At 41.4% G+C, this 24,866-nt stretch overlaps 1 protein-coding gene across 12 annotated transcripts in view; it reads left to right on the top strand.

Annotated features, from left to right (window-relative positions):
• MYBPC1 (myosin binding protein C1) overlaps positions 1-24,866 on the top strand; it is a 120,850-nt gene that overhangs the window by 29,930 nt on the left and 66,054 nt on the right. For 9 of the 12 annotated variants that reach the window (XM_060245631.1, XM_060245632.1, XM_060245622.1 and 6 more), the window contains exons 4-9: positions 6,035-6,058; positions 7,839-7,871; positions 13,475-13,579; positions 15,167-15,315; positions 17,094-17,211; positions 22,479-22,527. In XM_060245631.1, the coding sequence (XP_060101614.1) occupies positions 6,035-6,058; positions 7,839-7,871; positions 13,475-13,579; positions 15,167-15,315; positions 17,094-17,211; positions 22,479-22,527 (478 nt within the window). The remainder of the gene's footprint in view (positions 1-6,034; positions 6,059-7,838; positions 7,872-13,474; positions 13,580-15,166; positions 15,316-17,093; positions 17,212-22,478; positions 22,528-24,866) is intronic. The other 3 variants (XM_060245630.1, XM_060245627.1, XM_060245625.1) reach the window with 2 other exon arrangements.

The raw sequence follows: 24,866 nt of genomic DNA, 5'->3' as shown, positions 1-24,866 counted from the left end.
CAGTTTTGTTTTTATACAGTATCATTAGGAAATAATGCTGTTCCTTCAGATGTACCTGCTCCAATGGAGTTGAGAGAGATCATCCAAGTTCCCCAAAGAACTGATTCCAGTCTCTTATGAAGAAACTCGGTGCGTTTATTTTATAAGATGTATGGTTTGGGCCTGGAGGCTCTAACTGCAACCAACACAGAAGCTATTTTACAAAAAGCTATCTTATGGATCTTCTTCTCAGACTCTAGAAGGGAAATGGCTTCATCTCCAAACATGGACTTTCTATTAACAACATAAGCCTTTTGTGTACTCTTTACCACAGTGCCATAAACAAAATAAGCTCCATAGTCAAGTCTGGTAGAACTTTCATGCCCTATCATAACAGACTTTCACAATATGGAACATGACACCATCAACAGAGTTGACTGGAACTCTGGTCAGTAGATAGCACTAGCAGTATCTTTTAGAGATGGATGATCTCATTTAATGTATCATCGAACAGCTGTTACTATTTTACCTCAACAGCCTGATTTTCCACACGGTCAGTTTATTCTGTAGGTTTCAAAGACGGAGTAAGAGCCAATGACTCTCTTTTACTGTTGGAGCTAATAGTTCTTTTATACTAGGTTCCAGGAGCATAGCCAGGATTTTAAAAGTCAGGGGACTGAGGGGCTTGGCACTTCTCAGAAGCTTTGTTTTGGCAAAAAAAGGGGGGGAAGCAGGCTGCACCCCAGAGGGTCCCATGAAAGTCAGGGGCACTGCCTGGAAATCAGGGGGCAGTGCCCCCACAGGCCCTAAGTGGCTACGGGCCTGCTAGGTTCCCTCTCCCAAATACCATGGAGAAAGGTTTCCACCATTTCTCTTCCATTCCATCTACTTTCTTCCACTCTTCTATCAACTCTGTAGGAAGAGGAGCCTTCAAAGACCACCGAATGGTGCATACTGTTTCCCTAACATGAAAATTAAGGCAAAAATTTTAATTCTGCTGTATTTCTGTGACATTTTTGTGTTTGATGTGCAAATCCTGAACACTCTGAAAAGGATCCAAAAATCTCTATGACTAGTTTAGCATCTTAGATTATATTCCTCCTAGGGTTCTTCATAATGCATAGTAAAAAACAAAATAAACTTGGGTGTACGTATCCAAGATCATTCTTTGGATCTCTTGCTTTAATAGCAACCAGTCTTCATTGAAACCAGTGGAAATTACTTCCGGATCATGAGTTTTGAGACAGAATTTTGATTATACAGTTATGAAAATCTAGAATTTTCATTTATCTAATCAGGATTTCTTTCATATCCTGAGGTGGAATAGGAACTTTAAATAGCCTAGGATCAAGGCCATCTGAGGCTGCGATCACACATACAGTAAAGAATGCACTCTTTCAATCTGCTTTCAATGCACTTCCCAACCAGATTTTATTGCGTGAACTGGCAAAATCTAGTTGGAAAGTGGACTGAAAGTGGATTGAAAGTGCATTATTTAGTTTGAGTGAGATCGCAGCCAGAGTAGTCTTCTGGTGAACCAGCATTGTAGTGGCAACTCAGTTCAGACCCTGCTAACAGTGTGACTTTTGAGCATGGCCGCACCCATTGCCTCTGGTGGTACTGCAGAAAAATGCAACCAATGACACCACTTGTAGTTGCTCAAGGAGCTGAGCCGAGCAACTCTTGAATGAGTGGTGGAGCTGCTGGTGTTTGGCTCAGCTTCTTCCTGACCACCAGTGGCCCTTCAGGGCAGTAGCCCACTAGGAACTTCCTGGTAAATTAAATGGCCAGTTCATCACCAGCAGGACTAACAATTTTGTTTTGTTTTCTTATTTACAGAACGACTGAATTAACAGCAACCTTGCAAAACTCATAGATCCCAATAGCAGATTTTACTGACTTCATTCTATATCTTTCTTTTGTCCAGCATTAGCCTGTGTGTGAAATATAACTAACTTTTGTTTTCTCATTCCTTTCATCCCCTTCTGTTCAACAATCACTCTCATTTAGAAAACACAGCTACTGCACTCATCAGCTGGAACAATAACATGAATCTAAAATCATTTTGCTCATTTCTTTCTTTAGGTTTCATCCATTCAAACATTTAATGAACATTTAAATGTTTCATTTTCATTCTACATCAAGGTCCTTTTGTATTATCTGTGAAAACATCTGCACATTTTGCATTAGTGTGTAACATAAATCAGAGTATAAAATCTCAGCTGTCTAGAACACCAGGCTTAAGGACTTAATATTTTTGAGCAGCTACGCCAGACAGTGGACATGGGTAGATTTGATTAAAGACCATGGTAAATTCAGGAATCCAGTAGCCCTGCATTTTTTCTTTAAATGATTAATGGGTTCCAGGACAAACAAAAGCCTTCCAGTTAGTCCAGGTCTCCTAGGGATGAAAATAAGCTGGTATGGGCTGGTGTGGCATACCAGTAAGAAAAAGGATAAAGTGGTACCTCCCATCGTTTACTTGACCCATCTGTCCCCTAAGGAAAATCCTAGAAAGAGGAAATTTAACTTATTTTCACCATCGTTGGCCTTGGTCATAGTTAGGGCTTTGTAAAAGAAAAAGCCCAGTGGGAACTCATTTGCATATTAGGCCACACCCCCTGGCACCAAGCCAGCTGGAACTGCTTTCCCATGCGTTCCTGCTAAAAAACCCAACAAAGCCCTGGTCATAGTGTCGATTTTGGTGCCTCTGTTACACTAATTCATCCTTGTGAAAGATAAGATCTCACATAAATCTCCATGACTACAGCCAGCATAACTGCATAATAGGTCCGGTACTTCCATAGAGTTAATGCAAGCTCCTATAATGGTGGATCATGAGATCATACGCACAAACACACTCACCCCTCCATATTTCATAGTGTGTTTTTTGGATCTTCCTGATGAAAAGTCTTCTCCAATTGTGGCAGATGGTTAGAGCTGTACTACTTTTTTTTGTAGCTTTCTTATTTTGTCCAGGTTGAAGGATTTTTAAAAAACAGATCAGCAAGGCTAAAACAGGATTCAGATTAGATATGATTAGGTCATTAATTCATTTATGTTGATTTAATAAGTGTCTAATCCACCCAATATGTTACTGGTTCTTTGTAATAAACAATTCTGTTTGTACTAGATTGTCTTCATCTTGTTCTTTTTGTGTATTATGTCGCCAAATTAATCCATTACAATTTTACTTGCAGAAGAAAAAGTGAAATAATGCTTTTAATTTTTCCACCAGGTCTGCTTTTCTTCAGGTATTTGTTATCTTTCGATAACATTGTTAACACAGATCAAATAAACATTTGCTCATTTTAATCAGAGCAGAGTTATTAATGCCATTTCTCCACTTTAATTAAGCTGTCTATCCATCCAGTTCTGGCAGTCAAAGAATTAGAAAAAATAGATTGTTAGAATTCTTTCATTCTGTTAATCAAAGCAGTTCCATTGGCATATGTTATTTTTGCATTCATAGTCTGTTTGCATCACAGTTTTATATTCTGGAAACATACAAAATGATTGTTATTAGATGATGATATTGGATTTATATCCCGCCCTATACTCTGAATCTCAGAGTCTCAGAGTGGTCACAATCTCCTTTACCTTCTCCCCCCCGCAACAGACACCCTGAGAGGTATGTGGGGCTAAGAGAGCTCTTACAGCAGCTGCCCTTTCAAGGACAACTCCTACAGCTGACCCAAGGCCATTCCAGCAGCTGCAAGTGGAGGAGTGGGGATCCACCCTTTATTTTGCTGATAAAAGATAGGTTGTACCAGTGAAACTGTAGTAGTCACACTGCATATCCAATAACTGCTTTTGTTCTTCTCGTTACACAAGTCTTTCAATAAGAATGTGGCAAACTAGCTTCTCCCTTATCTTCCAAGGATGATGTCAGTCTTCTGCCTTGCACTGTTTTTCCAACTGAAAACTCACCAAGCTGGTACTTCTTCTGCAGGAGAAAAAAAAATCCCACATATTTAAAAGACAATGTCAGAATCAAAAGATTCTTTTTTCTGTTTTTAATTTTTGCTAATGGGTTATAGAAAAAATTATTGTTCCAAATGTAAAATTGGCTTCCTCACAAATGCATATACTTATATCAGTGACAACAGGTTCTTTATCACAAGCACGCACACACACACACACTTTGTAGTGTTTCAGTTTAATCACATAAATAAGAACTGAACTACTAATGATTGAAAGTATGAAATCCTGGCTCCGGGTAAATAAACAGGAGTAATCTTGCAACCTGTAATTTGGACAATGTTTCTCTTTTCCAAATGATTTCAGCTTAATTTTTTTTCTTACAAATACATACACCCTTCTGGAATCCTAGACGGAAATTATGTTTTTTATCTTTCATATGTATGTCAAACAGGCATCCAGTGGCACCTTAAAGGCTAATGACCTTTATTTCGAATTGTGGTTCCAAAGGTGTGACTGAGGTCAGAAGAGTGGTGTAGAAGGGATGCTTCTCTTCACAGACCCAGTGCACATGAGGCCAGCATTGGGGCTAGCACATATAGGCTATTTTGCTTTAAAATATTATAGAATCTCACAGCAATGCAGCTAATTTGATCTTTAGCATGAGTCCCCAACTTTTGAGTCTGTGGTCAGCTTTGGAATTCTGACATGACATGATGGGTGAAACCACAAAATGGCTGCTGCAGGAGGTGGAGTCAGCCATGAAAAATGATTGCTACAGCTTAACTTCAGCCACACAGTGAAGATCCTTGGGCTGGGGCAGCAGCTGCCAAAGCAGTATTTTTTTAAAAAATCAACGCAATCAAATCTCCAATGCTCAGCAGAAGACTTGCTGGGTAAAAGCCCTAGTTGGTCCCACCTGCTCCCAAAAAATACTCAGTGGGCCTCATGGACACAACATTGGAGACTCTTGGATTAAAGCTTACATTGTCACCGTAACAGTAATTTATAGAAATGATATTTACAGTTTAATGTTGCCAAGATTTTTCAGCCTTAAAAAAATCCAGTTTACCTTTTAAGCAACTTTAAGCTTTTATCAGTTGATTAAAACCGTGATGTGCATTACAGATTTCATTTTAGAATGAGGACTATTCTCATACCTTGCAGGACAGTTCTTGTCTTAAATATGTTACAGATCAAAATACAATCAAAATTGCTAATTAGAACATTGCTAATTATAACATTATATATTGTTAGGTACCATATAATTCTAAGCATTATATTGTGGTATATATTTGTTCTGCTCCTATGATAGGTGGCATTAAGTTGAAACAGAATGTTAATTGCATTATATTGTTTATGATTATTATTAGGCACCAGGCAGTCAAAGTTAAGCACATTTAAGTCCCATTGATCACACTGGGACAGAGCTAGACATGTGGTTAACCCTCCTTTTGAAATCAATGAGACCTAAAAATAATTACATTTGACTGGGCTGAGACTAGTATGAGTCTTCTTTTTCAAAAAACAAATTTAGAACATGTAACTTAATTTCAAAGGGGGGAAGTTATATAATCCCATAATTCTGGATTCATCTTCTGCTAATGTTAGAAAGTACTGGATTCCCCCCACCCATTATGGTATTTTTGTGTATTTTTTTCAAATGAAACATTATATGGTACACATTTTACTTGCAGATGGGAACGTCAGTGAAATGACATCCTCTTCAGAAGGTCAGATCAATGGTTGACCTTGATTTTCATTGTGGCTTTTTTTGTACTCCATTTTTATACTTCCTCCATTTTTTGTATTTTGTGGATGGCATTTCTAACAAATACAACCACTTTGAATGCTTCCGTACACATCCATGGTTTAATAATGGATCATATTTTTCATTCCATTTTTGTTCTGCTGTGAAGCATTAAAGTTGACCATTTCAGCTGCTCAATCCCATAAAGCTTCATTCATCAGTTTGCATTTTTCATTACCACTATTTCCAGCTATCATGGTTTCCCCCTCCCACTTCTTTTGCAGGTTTCTTATTTTTATTTGTTTGTACTAAAAAGAAAAAAGGATAATCTATATTGTTCCTTTTCCTGGTTTTTTATTTGTTATATATTTCTCTTTTTTTCAGATGAAGATGACAGCTCACAAGCAGGTTAGGAGGACAATTCCATTTTGTGTGGTTTTGATAAGATGATAAAGGGGGAAAAAATTAAATGCTAGTTCTTCTGTTTCCAACCAGGACTTATTCCATTTCACATACCACAGGGACGATGCCACAAAACTGAGGAGAAAATGGAATCTGACAAGTGTAGGAGGCAAATTAAGTATTCTAATGGGTAGATCCCAACATGTGTTGAGCTATTCATGCTTCATCATGATAGAATATAGTAGGATGTAAACGCAAAATAAACAGTCTGCCTCCTGCACTTGTTAAAATCTTTTTTCCTTAATTACTTCTAACCCAGTATAAGATTTTTATTTAGATGTCATAGAAGATCTTAATCAAGAAGTGTTTAGGAATGAAGGGAGGGGGGCAGGCTACACATTTCAGTGAAAGTGTTAGGAAGTGACTCCTTAATCTGAAGAAAAGAATGGGACATTGGAAGACCCTAGTCCATGGGTGTCAAACTCAGTTGTTAGGAGGGCCAGATCTGACGCAAATGGGACTTTGTGGGGCCGCGCCATGAGTGTCATAAAATATAATGCCAGGTAGCGGAGATATAAACTTTATAATGGACACAGACAAACCCAATTAAAGGTATTTTTTTAAACTTAAAATACAAACGTGCTTAAAACTCTTCCAGTGGTTTAAGTTGGAGAGGTGGCGGACTAGTGGAATTTGGCAATGTAATTTTAAAAATAAAACATAAAGAAAAAGCACAAGACTCTGACTCTGTGGAAACAATAAAATGGCATTGTAAACTTCTCCCCACCAGTCTACTCAGATTGGCAAAACCTTTCCAGCAGAATATCATCCTTTTGGCTGTGGATTCCCACATTAGAGTACTCACTAGATTAGGTCCATTCAGGAGAGAGAAGCTGGTTGAAAGCATCAACCCTCGTTTGCAAGGACACAACTCCAGCAAGCATGAGTTTCAGCTAGCTATAAGAAAGCTGAAAATGTAACCATCTCCACTCCATTTGAAATCATTGCAGAATACAGACAAAGCTGCAAGGAAAATGTGGAATGGATCTTAAAATCCACCCCACGTTTTCCTTGCAGCAGCTAGCAAAGAAAGTCAGAAAGAGGCTGGGACTCAGCCTGCAAGCTTCAAAGGGTGCTTCAAAGAGCCTTTGAAGCTCCCAGGCTGAAACTGAAAGAGACTCAGCCTGGGAGCTTCAAAGAGCTTGAGAGCTGTAAGAGCCTGGCAGTTTCAAAGGGTAAGGACAGGAAAGGGAGAAGGGAGGAGAAAAGAGCCCCGCGGGCCTGATCAAAGCCTTGGGTGGGCCACATTCAGTCTGCGGGCCGGGTGTTTGACACCCCTGCCTTGTCTATTCATCTTTACTTGTTTGCTTAGGGTAGAATGATGTGTCATAGGTACTTCTTCAAGAGTTGAAAGTACTTTTTATTTTCCTTCTCCACACACAGCTGCTGGGATTACTATTTGGACAATACAGGGTGAGGAGGAGGAAGGGTTTTATGACTTTTATTCCAGGATTATTATCTTACTGAAGAACTCCAACAATTTATTTTTACTCCTACCAGGGAAAAGGCATTCGGGGTCTCACCACCCAGTCCCATTTTCCTTATCAAACAACCTCAGTAATTGCATTTGATTTAGTTTCGACTGTAAACCATCTATTTATATTCCAGTTTTAATTTTATCTCCTCTGATAAGTGCAAAGGAGCCACAAATCTACATGACTGATAAAAGTAATCAGTGTGTAATTTATGAATTGGTGTCATCTTGCCATCTGCTTGTGCCTTTCAGATGGGAATCAGTCTGGAGAGAGAAAGGACTCAGGTGAGGTTCTCTAAAACAAAGCAAGGAAGGGAAAGTCAAAACATTCCAATTTTATTCCAGTACAATAACTACTAATAGCCCATTTCTTGTTATTTTTTCAGTTTGTCTTACAGTGGTCCACGCGTGTTTATCTTCCATTTGTGTTGTCCAGTGTCTTTCAATCTAGTTTAAAAAAAACAGTCCAAAATTTTGTTAGGCACAGTGTAGATTTGGAGAATTAGGCATAAGCTTCTCCCTCTAGATCTTTTTTGTGCTTTTTTTTTAAAAAATCCAGATTTATGTTTTCTATTTGCTTGCTTTTAACATGTTGTCTTTTGAAATTGTATCTCTAATGATTATTTCAATGTTTTTACTTTACATAAAACAAAAGTTAAATATTCCATTTGTCTTTATGTGGAAACATGCCGATTTTTTTTCCAGTCAAATTGTAGTCCAATTAAGCATTATGGAAGCATCGATCTGAATAGGACCCAAATGACATGATGTTCGACCATTTGTCAAAAGGCATGGTCTAACATTATAGGGATGGATTCAAAGGATGAGTCTGCATGTTGAAGGCAATCTCTGTTAACAGAAGGACTATTTGACATGCTGTGCAAGAAATGTGAAAGAAACTAAATCAAAATCTGCTTGCTCAAGAACACATCCAACTTCTTGAACTAGCAGAAACACAGAAACTAGGGTTGCCAACTCTGGTCTGGGGAATTCCTAGAGCTTTGGTGGCAGAACCTGGGAAGGGCAAAATTTGGAGAGGGCAGGGAGATCAGATCAGCAGGGATGGTGATAGTCCACTCTCCGAAGCTGCCACTTTCTCCAACAGAACTGAACTCTGTAGTCTGGAGATCAGACTCCAGGTCTTAGCTGTAGGTTGGCAACTCTAATAGAAACTGATATGGCATGTACCTGTTATAGCTTTGCTTGAATTCTTGCACAAGCGCCTATGTGTCAAAGGGCCTTGCCTCTGTATTTGCTGTAACTGTTCTGAGAATGTTTGGGGGAGTTAGGATGTGCTGTGTTTTGCTTTGCTTTAGTCTGTAACGCATAAAGTAATCATTCTACCCTGGCGGGGATGCTCATGTCTGGACTTCAAGGACATGCTATCTTCCCCTCAGAGACTGTCTTGGCACGTGCTGACATGCAATGCGGGGCTGGGTGAGAAACTGTTACCTTTGCTATCTGCAGGCTTTTTGCTCTGAATTTTGGCGAGCTTATAATGGCCTGGGAAAGGGTATATAGATCTGGCCCGAATAGCAAGCCAGATCTGACACAAAGAGTCATACTGCTGTGATGTGTCTATCAATAAAAGTAAACCTTTTCTGAACTCCAGAAAGAGGCCTGCTTTTTGAGGACTGCTCAGGAGCTGACACTATGCTACAATTTGCAAAACACCACTACCAGTGTTCTTTGGATTCATCCACATTTCTTTCAGAAGTGGACTCAAACAACCCAGACTAATTATTGTGATTCATGTCCATTAAGGCCATTTTCTATTTAAAAGGATACTACTGTTCTGCATTTAGATTATGCTTTTAGAGTGTCTTCCAAGTTACTATACTGATTATGATTTTGTGTTAACATATATGCATTTGTGTTAACATATAAGCAGCAAAACAAAAATATATGTTGAAATTTTAATGTCTAGAACTGGCAGATAGTCAAAGAATTTAAGGTTTGTAACTCTGTAAAATTTGTGAAGTCTCTGCTTTCAATTTGTAGCTTTGAACAACATCCTCCCCTTGCGAAGTCTGGCAGCATTAGTACTCAGCTTCACAGAACTCCTCACTTATAGTTTACAATGTGGCACACAATGTTCCTCACAAGAAGGGCTCTTCATATAAGCAAACATATAAGTGTATGATAATTATTGAAGAACAAGTTTCAATGATCAACTTTTCATAGTCAAAGTATGCAACAGAATTATCGGTATGCATGCAGTCATGCTTTCTAACTTGCTTAAGAAGGAGAAGAAGAAGAAGAAGATATTGGATTTATATCCTGCCCTCTACTCCGAAGAGTCTCAGAGCGGCTCACAATCTCCTTTACCTTCCTCCCCCACAACAAACACCCTGTGAGGTGGGCGGGGCTGACAGGGCTCTCCCAGAAGCTGCCCTTTCAAGGACAACCTCTGCCAGAGCTATGGCTGACCCAAGGCCATTCCAGCAGGTGCAAGTGGAGGAGTGGGGAATCAAACCCGGTTCTCCCAGATAAGAGTCTGCACACTTAACCACTACACCAAACTGGCTCTTAAAGGGCCAAACTACATGTTACACTTTTCCACGGGCTGTGTCTGAGTTCCCTGTCTTGATTTTACCTCAGTTGGTCATAAGTCAGCTATGAGTTCCCTGTGCATGATGGCCTAAATTGGATCCAGGTTGTGGTATACAGGAAGAAGGGGCTTGTCTTCTCCGCTGTTCCATTTTCCTGACTTGAAACTTCACTGGAGAAGGGTGCTGCTTGGGGGAGCTGCGCATGTACTAAAAAAGCAAGGCTGCCAAGAGGCACCATGGTCCCCTGAACCAGGATTCCATATACCTCCCTCCATAAGACCTTGATCCAAACTAAATATCACAATGAAACAAATTACTTGGGTGGTTGTTACCATGCATCTATAATAATAGGGATCTACATGCAATGGAAGCTAAACTGGTGTCGTGATTAAAGTGTCAGACTGGGATCTGGGAGACCCAGGTTCAGGTCCCCCCCCCTCTGCCATTAAAGCTTGCTGGGTGACCTTGGGCCACTCACACGCCCTCAGCCAAGCCTGCTTCATAGGGTTGCCAAGTCCAATTCAAGAAATATTTGGGGACTTTGGGGGTGGAGCCAGGAGACATTAGGGGTGGAGCCAAGATCAAGGCTGTGACAAGCATAATTGAACTCCAAAGGGAGTTCTGGCCGTCACATTTAAAGGGACAGCACACCTTTTCAATGCCTTCCTTTCATAGGAAATAATGAAGGATAGGGGCACCTTTTTTGGGAGCTCATAGAATTGGACCCCCTGGTCCAATCTTTTTGAAACTTGGAGGGTATTTTGGGGAGAGGCACTAGATGCTATACTGAAAATTTGGTGCCTCTATCCCAAAAAACAGCCCCCCCAGAGCCCCAGATACCTGCAGATCAATTCTCCATGATTTTCTATGGGAATAAATCTCCATAGGGAATAATAGAGTTCCCAGCAGACATTTCCCTCCCCTCCCCCCGCTTTCTGACAACCCTGGAGTGGGGGGAGGGTTTTCAAACCGGCGGATCCCCTGCCCCCACCTGGGGATTGGCAACCCTTCTGGTTCACAGGCTTGCTGTGAGATAGAAGAGACGGGCAACGATATAAGCTGCTTTGGGTCCCCTTTGGGGAAAAGGCAGAATACGAATGAATGTTCTAACTTCTGTTCCTGATTTATTACCACTGAGGCAGATTAGCATCTATAATCATGCATTTTAGGAGGGAAGCACCCTTTTACTACTTTGATAGATTATGAGGAAACATTAACCTCCCCCATCTGTTCATATGATTAACAAAGGTTTGCTACTTTTGAACACGTTCTAAGTTGCCAATCAGTTGGGTGAGTAAATACTGAAACTGAAAAATAAGGGGAGGGGAGAGAGAAATTAGAAGTGGGGATAGATGAATGGCAAATCATGAAAGGAAGGGAGAAAAACAAAGAAGGAGAAAAGTGTGGAACAGAGAGAAATGTAGGAAAAGACAACAAAAAGGTTTTTAAAGTTCTGCTAGTGTGCCCTAATAAGGCTGTCCTTTTGCAAGAACTTGCTGTGCTGGATGGAACGAAAGGAAAGAGGAGACCATAGACCTTGATAGGAGGCTGCATTCTGGCACTGACTGTAGCTTGTCCTGGCTGGTTTTACCTTGCTCCAGTGCTGATTTGGCTGATAGGTTTAATAGGATCTGATCAGCAAATAATTTCCCTCAGCTTCCTAGTAAACTTTGCTAAAAGGCCCAACTAGCAGACTCTTGACTAATTTGTACTATCTCCTGCCTTCCCTGCGCCCCTAGTGGCTGCAGTCAGAATTTTTTAAAGCATTCTCTGAATATAGCATGGTGCCAGCGTCAGGGGCCCTCCAGGTGACTTGGGCCCCCAGAATGCTGTTTCCCCAGCCTCCTTCTGTTGGTGGCCATGCTGATAGGCTACATGTACAGCCCTCCACATGGAGCAAATAACGCCCTGGTGTTTATTTAGTTTGGGGAAATGGTGCAGGGAGTTGAAGCCCCTCATCCCTGAGCTCCACAGAACCCATTTCAATTAGGCCTCTTTCTTTCTTTCTTTCTTTCTTTCTTTCTTTCTTTCTTTCTTTCTTTCTTTCTTTCTTTCTTCTTTTATATCCCGCCCTCCCCGCTGGAGCAGGCTCAGGGCGGCTCACAATATAAAATCACAGCAACAATTAAAACAATACATATTATAAAATTACAATTCTACAATTAAAACAATCAGAATTGGTTTGGTGCCAAATCCCAGCTGAAAAAAGAATTGGAATTGCCTACCCCAGGCCCTCCATATTAAAATATTACATTTTGTATTCATTGAACATGTCCCAGGAGATCTATTATAGGGATCTCACACTGTTTTTAAAACGATAACAGGAGCCATGGAGTTCCCTGATTTTGACTGGAGCTGGAGTGCTTTTGGACTCTGCCTTTTCCTGTGCCATGTCCCTGAGGCAAGCTCTCCTCCAGCTGCTTATTTGCTCTGCTGAGAGAACATCCAAATCTCAGGTGCTTTTGTTCTTTTCCCCCATGGGACTAATAGATGTGGGAGAGGGGAGGGTAATTTGTACTGGGAAAATGGCACAGGGGAAAAGGTTGTGCAGGTAGCTCAGTCTGTATATCAGCTCCCATTCCAATCAGTGGACTGAGACATAGAATAGCAACATTTCTGAACTTTACTAACGCACATGCGAGATCAAGATGAAACTGGACAATTGGTTTAAGGATGATTCACACTTGGAGAGGGAGGGGAGAAAAAGTCTCCTGGAAAAGCCATCCAAGCTTAGATTGCAAACCATTCTCTGTTAAAAACAGTGATATAATTCAAGTTGCAAATGCAGACAAAGACTTTTCTGCTGAACGTTACTATTTCCAGTTACCACAGAGAAGACTATATACCAGGAGTGGCCAAACTTGTTTAATGTAGGAGCCACATAGAATAAACATCAGATGTTTGAGAGCCACAAGATGTGAATTTCAGATGTTGGAGAGCCATAAGACAGGAAGGCAGGCAGGCAAATAAATGGGGGAGGTGGAAAGAAAGCAACTTTAACTTTAAATACATTCTCCAAACTGCCAATAGGCTTGGAGAAGTGATTTAAAGAGAGAAATGCCTTCTCCAAGCAGGCTGTCAGGGCAGTGGGGGTTTCAAGAGCCACACAATATATGTCCAAGAGTTACAGTTTGGCCACCCCTGCTATATGCCATCCACAAATTTAGGTTCTATAAGAAATTTTGGCCCCATCTCTTCCAAGGGTGATGGAGTATGTGCCTACTTTTGAAGAAGTATATAGGATGGACTCATTAGGATTAAAATTAAAATTTTCAGGTAAGTGTTTGCTAAGGTTTGTTCTTATAAGTGATATTTCCCCCTCTTTCTCCATATTAGTATGGTCTATGGGAGATGGCGCACCAGAAGAAGGAGAAAAGCCTGACAATTCCCAAAAATCTGTTTTATTTACTGAAAAGCCTAAAGGAGGCTCCATTAGCGTTGGTAAGTGTCAGAACAGTTAACTCTAAATGTTACAAAGTCCAAAAAGACTTATGAACTGAGGTTATGCACACACAAAGTCCTCCCAGGTCCTTCTAATGCTTAGACAGATGGCTAATCCAATAGAACACTTGTGGAGCAGCCAAGGTTGCACATGGAGCCCTTTTTTAGAAACTAAAATCCCTTTCACTGGGTATTAGGTAAGGGAATAGAAGAAAATGAAACCAGCCCTTCCCCTCACAAACATACAATTGCTAAGATTTTGGTTTTCATAAAGATATAGCTCCAACTGCTGGATCATAGAGTAAAATTGCACTCAGCCCTTAATTATGTATATCATAATAACATAAACGTGTTTGTACCAAATCAGTCCGTTGGTCATCTGGTTCAGTACCTGAGAGACCACCTTTTCCCATATGTCCTTGCCCAGGAATAAAGATTACAAGGGTCGTTTTCGCACTCACCTTCAGCCGGCGCGACCCCACTCTTCACCGCGCAGGATCTGCGCGGATTTCGCACTAAACGCTGCGGAGCAGCCAGAAAAGCCGGAAGCTCCCGGCGCAAAAGCCGCTCAAACTGAAACCGCCAAAAAGCAGTTTGGCGTTTGCGCGGCTTTTGCGACGGGAGCTTCCGGCTTTTCTGGCTGCTCCGCAGCGTTTAGTGCGAAATCCGCGCAGATCCTGCGCGGTGAAGAGGGGGGTCGCGCCGGCTGAAGGTGAGTGCGAAAACGACCAAGGAGAGGCTCTCCTGACTGTGACCTCAATCAAAATCACACTTGGTGGGCACTTGAGAGAGGGCCTTTTCATTGGCAGCCCCATGATTATGGAACAACTTCGCCTGGGAGGTACTTCTGGACCTCTCCCTTTTAATCCATTGGAGGCAGTTGAAGATGGCTTTATTTAGACAGAATTTGATTAATTTAGTCTTTCTATTTATTGGCTGTCTTAAATTCTGATTTTAAAATAGTGGCTTTTATTTATTATACAGTCACTCTTTTGTTTACATTTTAAGTGGCCTTGAGTTCCCTAAGGAGAAAGGCAGGTGATAAATGTTTATATGTTTTTTAAAAGGTCAGGCAGTGTGACCCACTACAGGGAAGTGGGACCTCCCCATTGCTCTACAGCTGACTGTGCTGCCTGAGTCTCAGGTGGTGTAATCACCTGTTGAATGGTGGGACCCATCCACTGCCCTAAAGCTACTTGTATAAAACAGTGGGCCCCATGATCTAGAGCTGACAAGTGCCCTGAAGCCACTGCTACTACTCTAGACGCTCTGAAGTGGTGGCCGCAGCTGCGAGCAATCAGCTAAGTTGCAAAGGATACAGGGACGCAACCTGTCCCCCATCCCCTAGCTGAATTGGGGTGATAATGTTTGCTGTAATAATTAATTATGGGATCTTGTTGAAGCTATTGCACTGAACTGGACAGTGCTCCACTCTTTGATGATTAGCTCCAGTATTTTTTTTTAAATAATCATTGATGTATTATTGAACTTTTTTGAGCTTTCACAATTGGTTCCTCAAACATATTGTTATGAATGACTACAAATAGAATAGTCAGCCAAGTGTTAACTAACATTTTATTTTTTAAGGGCAAAATATTACATTCATAGCCAAAGTAGAAGCTCAAGATCTTCTCCGAAAGCCAACTGTGAAGTGGTTCAAAGGGAAATGGATGGACCTGGCGAGCAAAGCAGGGAAACATCTTCAGCTAAAGGAGACATTTGACCGCCTAACCAAGGTACATCTGGATGGTCTTTTTAATGTGCCAGAACTCACCATTTTATTTTTATTTATAATATGTAAGCTACAAAAGCTGTCAGATAAATGACATAAGATCATGTGTGTTTAATTCTTGACTTGATTGGTTATTACATTATTTCCTGAGAATGGCAATGCTGAATAGGCATTATAACTCAGATGGTTTCACGGTGTAAGTTTAGGGAGATAGGGATGGGTACACTCTATCCCTTATGCACAGAAGCATTTTTATTTGTAATTTGTGGTGGCAGCAGCTGGGAGCAATCAGCTGAGTGACAAAGGATACAGGGGTACACCTTTTCCCTCTCCACCCAAGTGATCCTGGAGCCTCACCCGTGGATCTGAGCCAGTTTGTGGGAAGGGCGGGATAAAACTCAAATAAATCAAATCAAATTTTGTCCATGGTCTCAGAGTTACTAAGTCTGTCCCTTTTGCACAGAGGCAACGAAGTTGCAAAGACTTAATGTCATTTGAGTCTTTGAAAGTAGGGGCAGTGATTTTCATGGATCCCTCTCCCTTCTACTTTGGCCCAATGCCGACTCCCTCAGGAACATTTGGGAGGTGAAGTAAATTGCAGTGGGAAAATTCTGTTTTGCAAAATCCATGGATGATTGGGTTTGGGTACTCTCCAGGATTCCTAGACAGAGGGCATTTGAACTTGACCTTAGATACTTACAGCTCAGGGACCCTAAGGTACTACCTCATTCCATTGTAATAGCTTTCATTCATTTCCACCCATTATTGAGATGCACAGTACAAATGCAAAGATTCTTGGATTTTAAGGACACACTGATTTTTTTCCCTACATACTCCAGAATTCTGTTTCCAAACATGGTCAGCAAGATGCCTTTGAAAGTACTTAAAAGAGAATAAAGGTGATAGTTATTCCTTGATCTTCAGCATCTGGTGTTCAGAAAAACACTGCTTCAAGAAATAGAGCTTCTAGATAACTACTGTTGTATATAGTTATTAAGAGAACGGTCCTTTTTAAATTTACCCAGTCCTTTTAAAAAAGCCATCTAAAGTACTTGGGCATTGTTACATTTCATGATAGTTCCCAAATTTACTGTTGTAATCCCTTCCTTTGTCTTCAACCCTTTTATTTGCCCTCAAAATTTCTCACTAACTACTTCCCCTACACCTTTCATAATTTTATAAACCTGTAACATGTAACCCATCAGAAATATAACCAGCTTCTGAATAGGATCTAGGGTTGCCAACCTCCAGGTAGGGACTGGAGTTCTCCTAGAATTACAACTGTTCCCTTGGAGAAAATGGCACCATTGGAGGGTCATTACGGTATCATATCCTTGTTCATCTTCCACCACTCTCCAAACTCCACATTCCCAGGGGTCTGCCTCCAACTCTGGAATTTCCCAACCTAGAGTATGCATCCCTAGTAGCATCTTGTATACCCAGATTTCAGGACTGAACCATTTTTCTTACTATACATGACAAATTTAGTGTATGCTGACATATCTCATGAAGTATGCTATTCTTGGGAGGGTAATACCCTTCTATCCATTCACTTCAATGGACTTAGCAGAGTGTAACTCTGCTTTGGATAGCATTATATCAACACAAGGAATCAAAAACAGCTGCATCACGGCTCAGATTCCCATCCACTATGGCTTTTTGGTGTATCCTACCAGATTTATATAGGGTATGATATTTGTACATGTCTGTAGATAAGTGTCTGTTTTCAACAGGTGATTATTTGCTATGTTAAATTAATCATTGTACTTTTTGGAATTTCAGATTTATACATTTGAAATGCACATAATTAAAGCTAAGGAAAACTATGGAGGAAATTACAGGTGTGAAGTAACGTATAAAGATAAGGTTGATACCTGCTCTTTTGATCTGGAAGTCCATGGTAAGAACTCATTTTATCATCCCTTTCTATTTTAAATAACTTTTCCTAAATATAATATGGCATAATATAATATTTCTTTATTTGAACTCCTCAGGCCAATATCTATTCCTATTTCTGATATGTTTTAACATGTCCATTTTTTGCAAAACTTAGGATCCAAGCAAGATTCTGGAAGAGCCAGGGTGGAAGGAGGGATTCAGACATACCACTGAGAAAAGTCTTGCTAGTGCATGCAGCTCTATTCCTTTCTCTTCCACTCCCTTCCCTTCTGTAAACAGCCTCTGCCTGTTTACAGATCTAAGTAGTTCTAGCAGGGAGACTACTCAACACTTTTTGACTGGCTGCAACACTTTTTCCTTGCATCCCATTCAAAGAAAACCTTTCCTCCTGGTTTGCAGTTACATTTGTGCACCGGTCACTGGCTGACCAGCAGGTCAGTTATGAAATTACCCTAACCATCTCTTCCTAGAGCAGGACCATGCCTCATATTGATTGGCTGGCCTTGATTTAGTTACACAGCTAACTCCCCCGCCCCCCTTCCCACAGTAGTTTTTAAAGAGTGAAAAATAAGTTTAAAAGTTTTTTTTTTTTTTGAGTGCCAAATAAACATTGCTCAGATGAACAGGCAAAATGCTCTCAAAATCAAAGTGGACAGTATTCTTGTTTGTGGGTATCTCTGTACATAGTCTTAGAAACTATTTCTACATTCAAACTACAGTGGGTTTGGGGATCTGAATTCAGAAAGGAACAGAAACAGGGCCTGGGGAGTAGTGTGGTACAGTGGTTAAGAGTGTCAGACCTAGTGTCTGGAAGACCCAGGTCCAATTCCCCACTCATACAAAATGAATAAAATAAAGAATAAATAGGAGCAGCCAGGTCCAACATGGGGTAGGCGGGAGGTGGAATCCTGCTTCAAGCCCCCTTTCTATGCATCAGCTGCCAGGCTCTGTTTTTATTTTATTATTTATTAATATACGTTTACCCTATCATTTGATTTTGTAAGGTCTCCAAGGTTGCTAACAATAGTACTAATTAAAATCCAGATTTAGATGCTCATAGGCTTCCTTTAGGAGCCAGCAGCTCATGGATGCCTGGGATTTTACACCCTGTCTCCACTGCACACATGTAACAGTCATTTCTGAGCTATCCAGATATGGGGTAGTTCTACTGTATATTATGACGGCTGGTGTGAGACAGGGAGCCCAAGGTTAAGACACTTGGCAGCATTCCCAGAGGCTGTGAGTTTGAGTCTGATTTGGTTTCACATCTGATAGTTATCTCCAGCCTGTGAAGAGTGATTAGAGAGTGTCAGTGGTCCCTGAGTTAGCAAAGTCAGAGAACATGTTGCTGGTGATATTAGAGGCCAGTTTGTATTACGGCACATCTACATTAATGACAGTTACTGGGAAGGTATGGTAAACAGGCACTGCAGGGTAATTAAGTTAAATAAAGAGAACTCCTAAAGATAATTTAGAAAAGGGGGGAAGGACACATGACAGTAGGCACAGATTCAGGAGTTAAAGGTTTGGGAATAGAGATTTAGTGATTTAACAATAATCCTTTTCTTTATTGATGTAGAAAATTTCTTTGCTGCCCACCCAGAGAACCTCCTCAAGATGGCTTACAAAGTAAAAAATAATAAAATTATAAACCATCATAAAAGTCATTAGAAAAAAAGAGTAGGTTTTGATAGTCCAATTTCTTTAGCCTAAGGAGTCTCAAAGTGGCTTACAATTGCCTTTCCCTTCCCCTTCCCACAACAGGCACCTTGTGAGTTAGGTGGGGCTGAGAGAGTCCTAAGAGAGCTGTGATTAGCCCAAGGTTATCCATCAGGGTTCATGTGGAGGAGCAGGGAAGAAGAAGAAGACTGCAGATTTATACCACACCCTTCTCTCTGAATCAGAGTTGCAGAGCGGCTTACAATCTCCTATATCTTCTCCCCCCACAACAGACACCCTGTGAGGTGGGTGGGGCTGAGAGGGCTCTCAAAGCAGCTGCCCTTTCAATGACAACTCCTGCGATAGCTATGGCTAACCCAAGAACATTGCAGCAGCTGCAAGTGGATGAATGTGGAATCAAACCCGGTTCTCTCAGACAAGAGTCCGCACGCTTAACCACTACACCAAACTACCCCAATCAAACCTGGTTCTCCAGATTAGAGTCCATTGCTTTCACCACTACACCACACTGGCTCATTAGCAGATAAAAACCCAGTACAAGCATAAAACAGAATAAAACAGCTTTAAAATAAGAAGGCACTGTTCAGTCACAACCAGCATGGCAACTCCAAACATGGGATGTTGAAGACGAGATAAGCAGAGGTAGTTTGCCATTATCCTCTTCTGCATAGAAACCCTAATCTTCTTTGGTGGTCTAACATCAAAATACTAATTGTGGACAACTAGAATTACAGCTCATCTCCAGACTACAGAGGTCAGTTCCCCTGGAGAAAATGGCAGCTTTGGAGGGTGGAATCTATGGCATTGTACCCCACTGAGATTCCTGTCTTCCCCAGGCTCCACCCTCAAATCTCCAGGAGTTTCCCAAGCAGGGACTGGCAATCCTATGGCCATCCCTGCTTAACCCTGAAGTCCTGACAAGCTTGGGCCCAAGTAGGTTTTTCAGGATACCAAAACAGCTTAAAAAGAGTCTCATAAAATAGTTCTCAGCCTAGAAGCAAGAACATCTCTTAGTTAAATGGCTGGATATAAAAGAAAAGTTTAGGCCTGTCCCATAAAGGAGAGCAGGACAGGCACTGGGCACACAGTCTGTGTAAGAAATTAGTAAGGGGTCTCTAACACAGCATTCTCAGCACACTCACTGAACTGCAACTGCCAGATTCCTTTGGGAGAATCGCTGGTAGTTAGTTACTCAAAAGTGAAATATGTTTGTAGTATAGATATACCCTATTTAACCAGCTAGTGGGCTGGAAATGGACTCAAAATATGCAGTGAGTCAATGAATCACATTTAACTTCTTGAGCAATTATTTGAGAAGCCTGATGAGGCTTGCAGTTTATATTTGGAATAAAGGTTATGGTAGATGGCACTGCTGACAGCTTAAGACCGTGTGATTTCATTTATGATGGAGGTCAAAGGAAGGACTCCTGTTGATTCTAACAAGGAGTTGGCCAGTTATGAACACATCAGGAGGCCTCAAGAGAGAAGTTGTGTATTAAGTTTCTACCATATCGTTAACCTGAATTGTGCTCGAAACCAACTCCTTAGATCTTTTGGGAAAAACTGTCAAAATAAGATTACATCAAGTGTGGGATTTGTCTACAAACCGGAAGCATTTATGTGATAAAATAATGGGAATTACTCTTTTTCTCTCAGGATGTGCCTGACTCCTTAGAACCACCAAAGCAAGGAACCATCAAACCACAGTATCTCCCAAACTGCATTTCTTCTAGTTACTTCATCCCAGTTACATCAGTGCTAAGATCTAGTATAAACTGCTTCCAGGTTGTGCCTGGAGTTCTCCCAGAATTACAACTAATCTCCATACAGCAGAGATCAGTTTTCCTGCAGGTTGGATTGTATGACATCATTTCCTCTGGACATTCTTCCTCTCACCACATTCAGCCCTCCCCAGGCTCCACCCCTGAAACTTGTAGGAATTTCCCAAGCCCAAGTTGGCAAGAGTGAATTTTGTACCAAAATTTGGTTACCAGCCACTGTAGTTCTAAGATCTAGACCTGATCCTTGTCAAGTACATTTAAAGAATACATCATCTCTGTGAGATCCAGTGCATGAGAAGAACTTTTATTTATGGCACTAAGGAAAAAAGAGAAGAGATTGTCCAAGAACAAAGGACCTTGTCCGTCCCCCAAAATGCTGTTGGGTCTGATCACCTGACCCCATGGCTTCAGCTGCCAGACACATGTAGTCAAGCTTTCCAAATATCCTAGTCCTGCAGCAGTCTGGCAGCTCACCCAATATATGTTCATTCTTGCAAAACAAGCCTACCAAATTACCAAGGTCAGAGTGCTCATTAATCAGCAAGGGAGGCAGGGCACAATTAACGGAATGTCCAGCAGCTGACTGACAATTAACCAGACAATCCTCAAAGTCTATGTGCATTCAGCAGCAGGCAGGCAAGGAGCCAGGCTGTCTGCATGCATGAACCTTCCATAGGAGTGAATTGTTTTATCTGATTACATGGCTCATTGTCACTTGGTGGGAGTTAGCGCCATGTTATGAGCCAGATTCAAAGACTGGAATCTGGATTCTTATGTTGAGCCCCAGTGAAGGAGATTTTAAGTGTACTGTGCTTAAATTAAATAAATTTAGACAGACAAAGAATCAACAGCAGCAAAAACAAACAATCAAGAAAGAAAGAAAAATATCTACAAATTCTTTGGTGAAAACTTTAAAAACTGGTGTTGAGGGTCATCAAATGTGGCACTATGTGGATAGTTATGCAAGGTGCCTCAACAGAAAAGGCCCTGTCTGAGAGAAAGAAGCATATGAGGCAGAGCCTTTGATGCAGATCTGAGTGGTCAGGTAGACCCAAACAGGAGCAGAGAGTTCTTTAGATACCCTGACTGTTTGGAGCTTTAAGGGTAAGAGCCAGTGCCTTATATTGAGCTCAGAAACAAAGTAGTAAGTGGCTTTCAGTGCTGTTGAGATTAGATCTCTATAATCACCATTTGTTAGAAGCCTTGCTGCTGGATTTTGAACCCGATGAGAGACAGCATGGTGTAGTGGTTAAGAGTGGTGGACTCTAATCTGAAGAACCAGGTCTGATCCCCCATTCCTTGAGCCTAGGCTTACCATTCCCCAGTTCCAGGTGGGGGATCCCCTGGTTTCTGTGTCCCTGCCCATAAACAACGGCATCACATGCAGTGTCCTTGACATGCTGACATCATGTGGAAGTCTGGGACAAAACTTTGGTTTAATGACAATTTTACCATAGAACTTTGCCCAAAATCCAGAGCGTTGCCCCCAACATCACCAACATGATGATGTCACTTCTAGGTGACATCAATGCATCAGGGATGTCCCTGCCCACTCTCAAAATGCCCCTCAAATTCCCTCACCGGCAAGATGAAGGGACTTGGTAACCCTATTTGGGCCAGTCACAGTTCCCTCAGAACTCTCTCAGCCCCATCTGCCTCACAAGGTGACTGTTGTGAGGAGAGGAAGGGAAGGTGATTGTAAGCTGTTTTGAGACTCCTTAGGGTAGAGAAAAGTGAGGTATAAAGCCAACTCTTCTTCCATCTTCTTCTCACAATCCCAAATCCTTTCTTTTCTTTTCTGCTGTAGAAACATCTTCTGCACCATCGATCGATATCCGATCTGCATTCAAAAGAAGGTAACTTCCAGTAGCAATCTTTGAAAGTTTTGTAGTGGTAAATGCTGAGAGAACCCCAAATACTGTGCTATCTTAAAAGCAAACATAGCAGCTAAACATAAATAGTAATAAGATATTGTGGCAAAACATTAAAAATGTCACAACAGGATGAAAGCTGATTGAGAGTTATAAAGGAGAACTTCAGTGCTAACATCCATCTATTCCTGTAATTTAGACCATTGTACATCCAGTACCTTGGATCCATTGCAGGAGTGTTTCTGCAGATGAAAGAATTTGTGCTTACAGAGTAGAACTTTCTCTTCTTCCCCTCCTGCTGGAGCTCAAATTGCCCCTCCCCTGAAATGGTGCACTTGGGGCCACAGTGGGGAGGCAAGAAAGTCATGTTCCGTATGCGGAAATCTTTCAACCCATAGAAGTGCACTGGTGGCTCTAAGTGTATTGTTGCTGTATATAGCAGGGGTCCCCAGCATGGTGGCTGGGGGCACCATGTTGGCAGAGTAATTGACACAGCAGCAGTGCACACCCTGATTGAAGTGGAGATAAAGGTTTATTTAGGATTTAACATACTTGATAGGAAAAAGGAGAGACAGAGACAGGTTCCTAACTATATCTCTAGCTGAGAGAAAGGCTAAGAATGAGTGTGGTACTTCTGAGAAGAAGTGGGAAATTGCCCCAAGAGTAGCCAGGGCTCTTTTTCTAGCAGGAGCTCCTCTGAGTATTAGGCCATGCCCCCCTGATGTAGCCAATCCTCCAAGGGATTAGAGGGCTCTTAGTACAGGGCCTACTGTAAGCTCCAGGATGATTAGCTACATCAGGGGGCATGGCCTAATATGCAGAGGAGCTCCTGCTAGAAAAAGAGCCCTGAGAGACAGGCGAGGAATGACACTTGGCAAGAGAGAAGGTGCTGACCTCACTATCCTATCTAATGGTTTTCTAAATGCCCCCAGCAGGGTCTTCTTCTCTTTTTTTTGCACACCAGACATTGCCTTTCCAACATGGTGCCAGCCAAGTGCTTTGAGAAAATGGGCAGATCTAGGTTGGGTGTTTTGGGCTTCTGACTGGCTGTGCAGATAAAAGACATTCTATTAAACAGAAGTTCTGCCTAAGATGTTGAAGAGTTACTATCAAAGTGACATATAACCTTGCTCCCAGACATTCTGTGGCAGCCATTTTGTGATTATGCCCACCACTCTGTGTCAGAATTCCCAGTGTGCCCACAGGCTCAAAAAGGTTGGGGACCCCTGTCACAGAGGCCTTTTTTTAATGACTCATTATGGGTAGTTGTTTCCTACAAGATGAGATATTTTATGTTAGTAGTTCACTAATTCATCCTACCCCAAACATGTAGCCAGAAAAGTTTGTGGTGACATAGGGAAAAACACTCAATCCACTAAGTGTTCTGCTATATGCAGGTAGAGGTGACAGTCATCATACAGAGAAACGTTAAGCTGTTATAATGCATGAGAGGCACATTGAGAGGCAAAATGGCACAACTGTAGACATTCACACGTGAATCTTGGAATTCCCAGATAAATGTTAAGAAAGCCTGAGAACTCAGATATACTAATGTAATAATAACCTGAATGTGATTATCAGCAATCATAGAAACACAGAACAGAGCTGGAAAGGACCTGAAGGGTAATTTAGTACAACACCCTGCACAGTGCAGGAAATTCACAGCTACACCTCCCCTTCCCCAGTGATTCCTGCTCTGTGCCCAGAGGAAGAAAAAAAACCTCCAGGATCTTTGGGCCAGTCTGGTCTGGAGGAAATCCCTTCCTCACCCCCAAAGTGATGGGCATTACTGTGGGCATATAAGAAAGGGCCACAAGAGCCAAACATTTGCTCATCTCTGCCTGCCCTAACTTTCAAGATCTGCCCAAAGTCAGGGGTATATATCTGAGAAGAGGGGAAACAGATATCTATTTTCAGAAATTCATTGCACTGACAGCACTTTTGGACATTTATTGTAACACTATTATGGTCCTAAGTACATATCCAAACAGTTCTAAATTCAGGAAAGAGGAGCATTGTTCCAGGGCCTTTGACTCCCACAGATCTGCATGTGCACTTCCCCATTAATTCCTATGGCAGAGCATTTACAGGTGAAATATTAAATGCACAAGATGGCCTTCTGAGTGCAATTCAAGCTGTGGGGGTGGAAGAGCTCTGTGTGTGCCCATTCATACATGATTCGGTCAGGCTGGGGTGCAGATATTTATGTTGGTAGGAATTCCTTCTTCAAAACATTTACCATCATACAAGTTTCAACTCCCAGCACAAAAAACTGTCACCTGAACACGTTATAGTTTTAAAATGACTATTCAAGGGCTGATATT

Source organism: Heteronotia binoei, chromosome 8 (genome assembly GCF_032191835.1).
Source record: "Heteronotia binoei isolate CCM8104 ecotype False Entrance Well chromosome 8, APGP_CSIRO_Hbin_v1, whole genome shotgun sequence".
Classification (NCBI taxonomy): Eukaryota; Metazoa; Chordata; class Lepidosauria; order Squamata; family Gekkonidae; genus Heteronotia; species Heteronotia binoei.
This window is presented reverse-complemented; position numbering and strand designations above follow the sequence as displayed.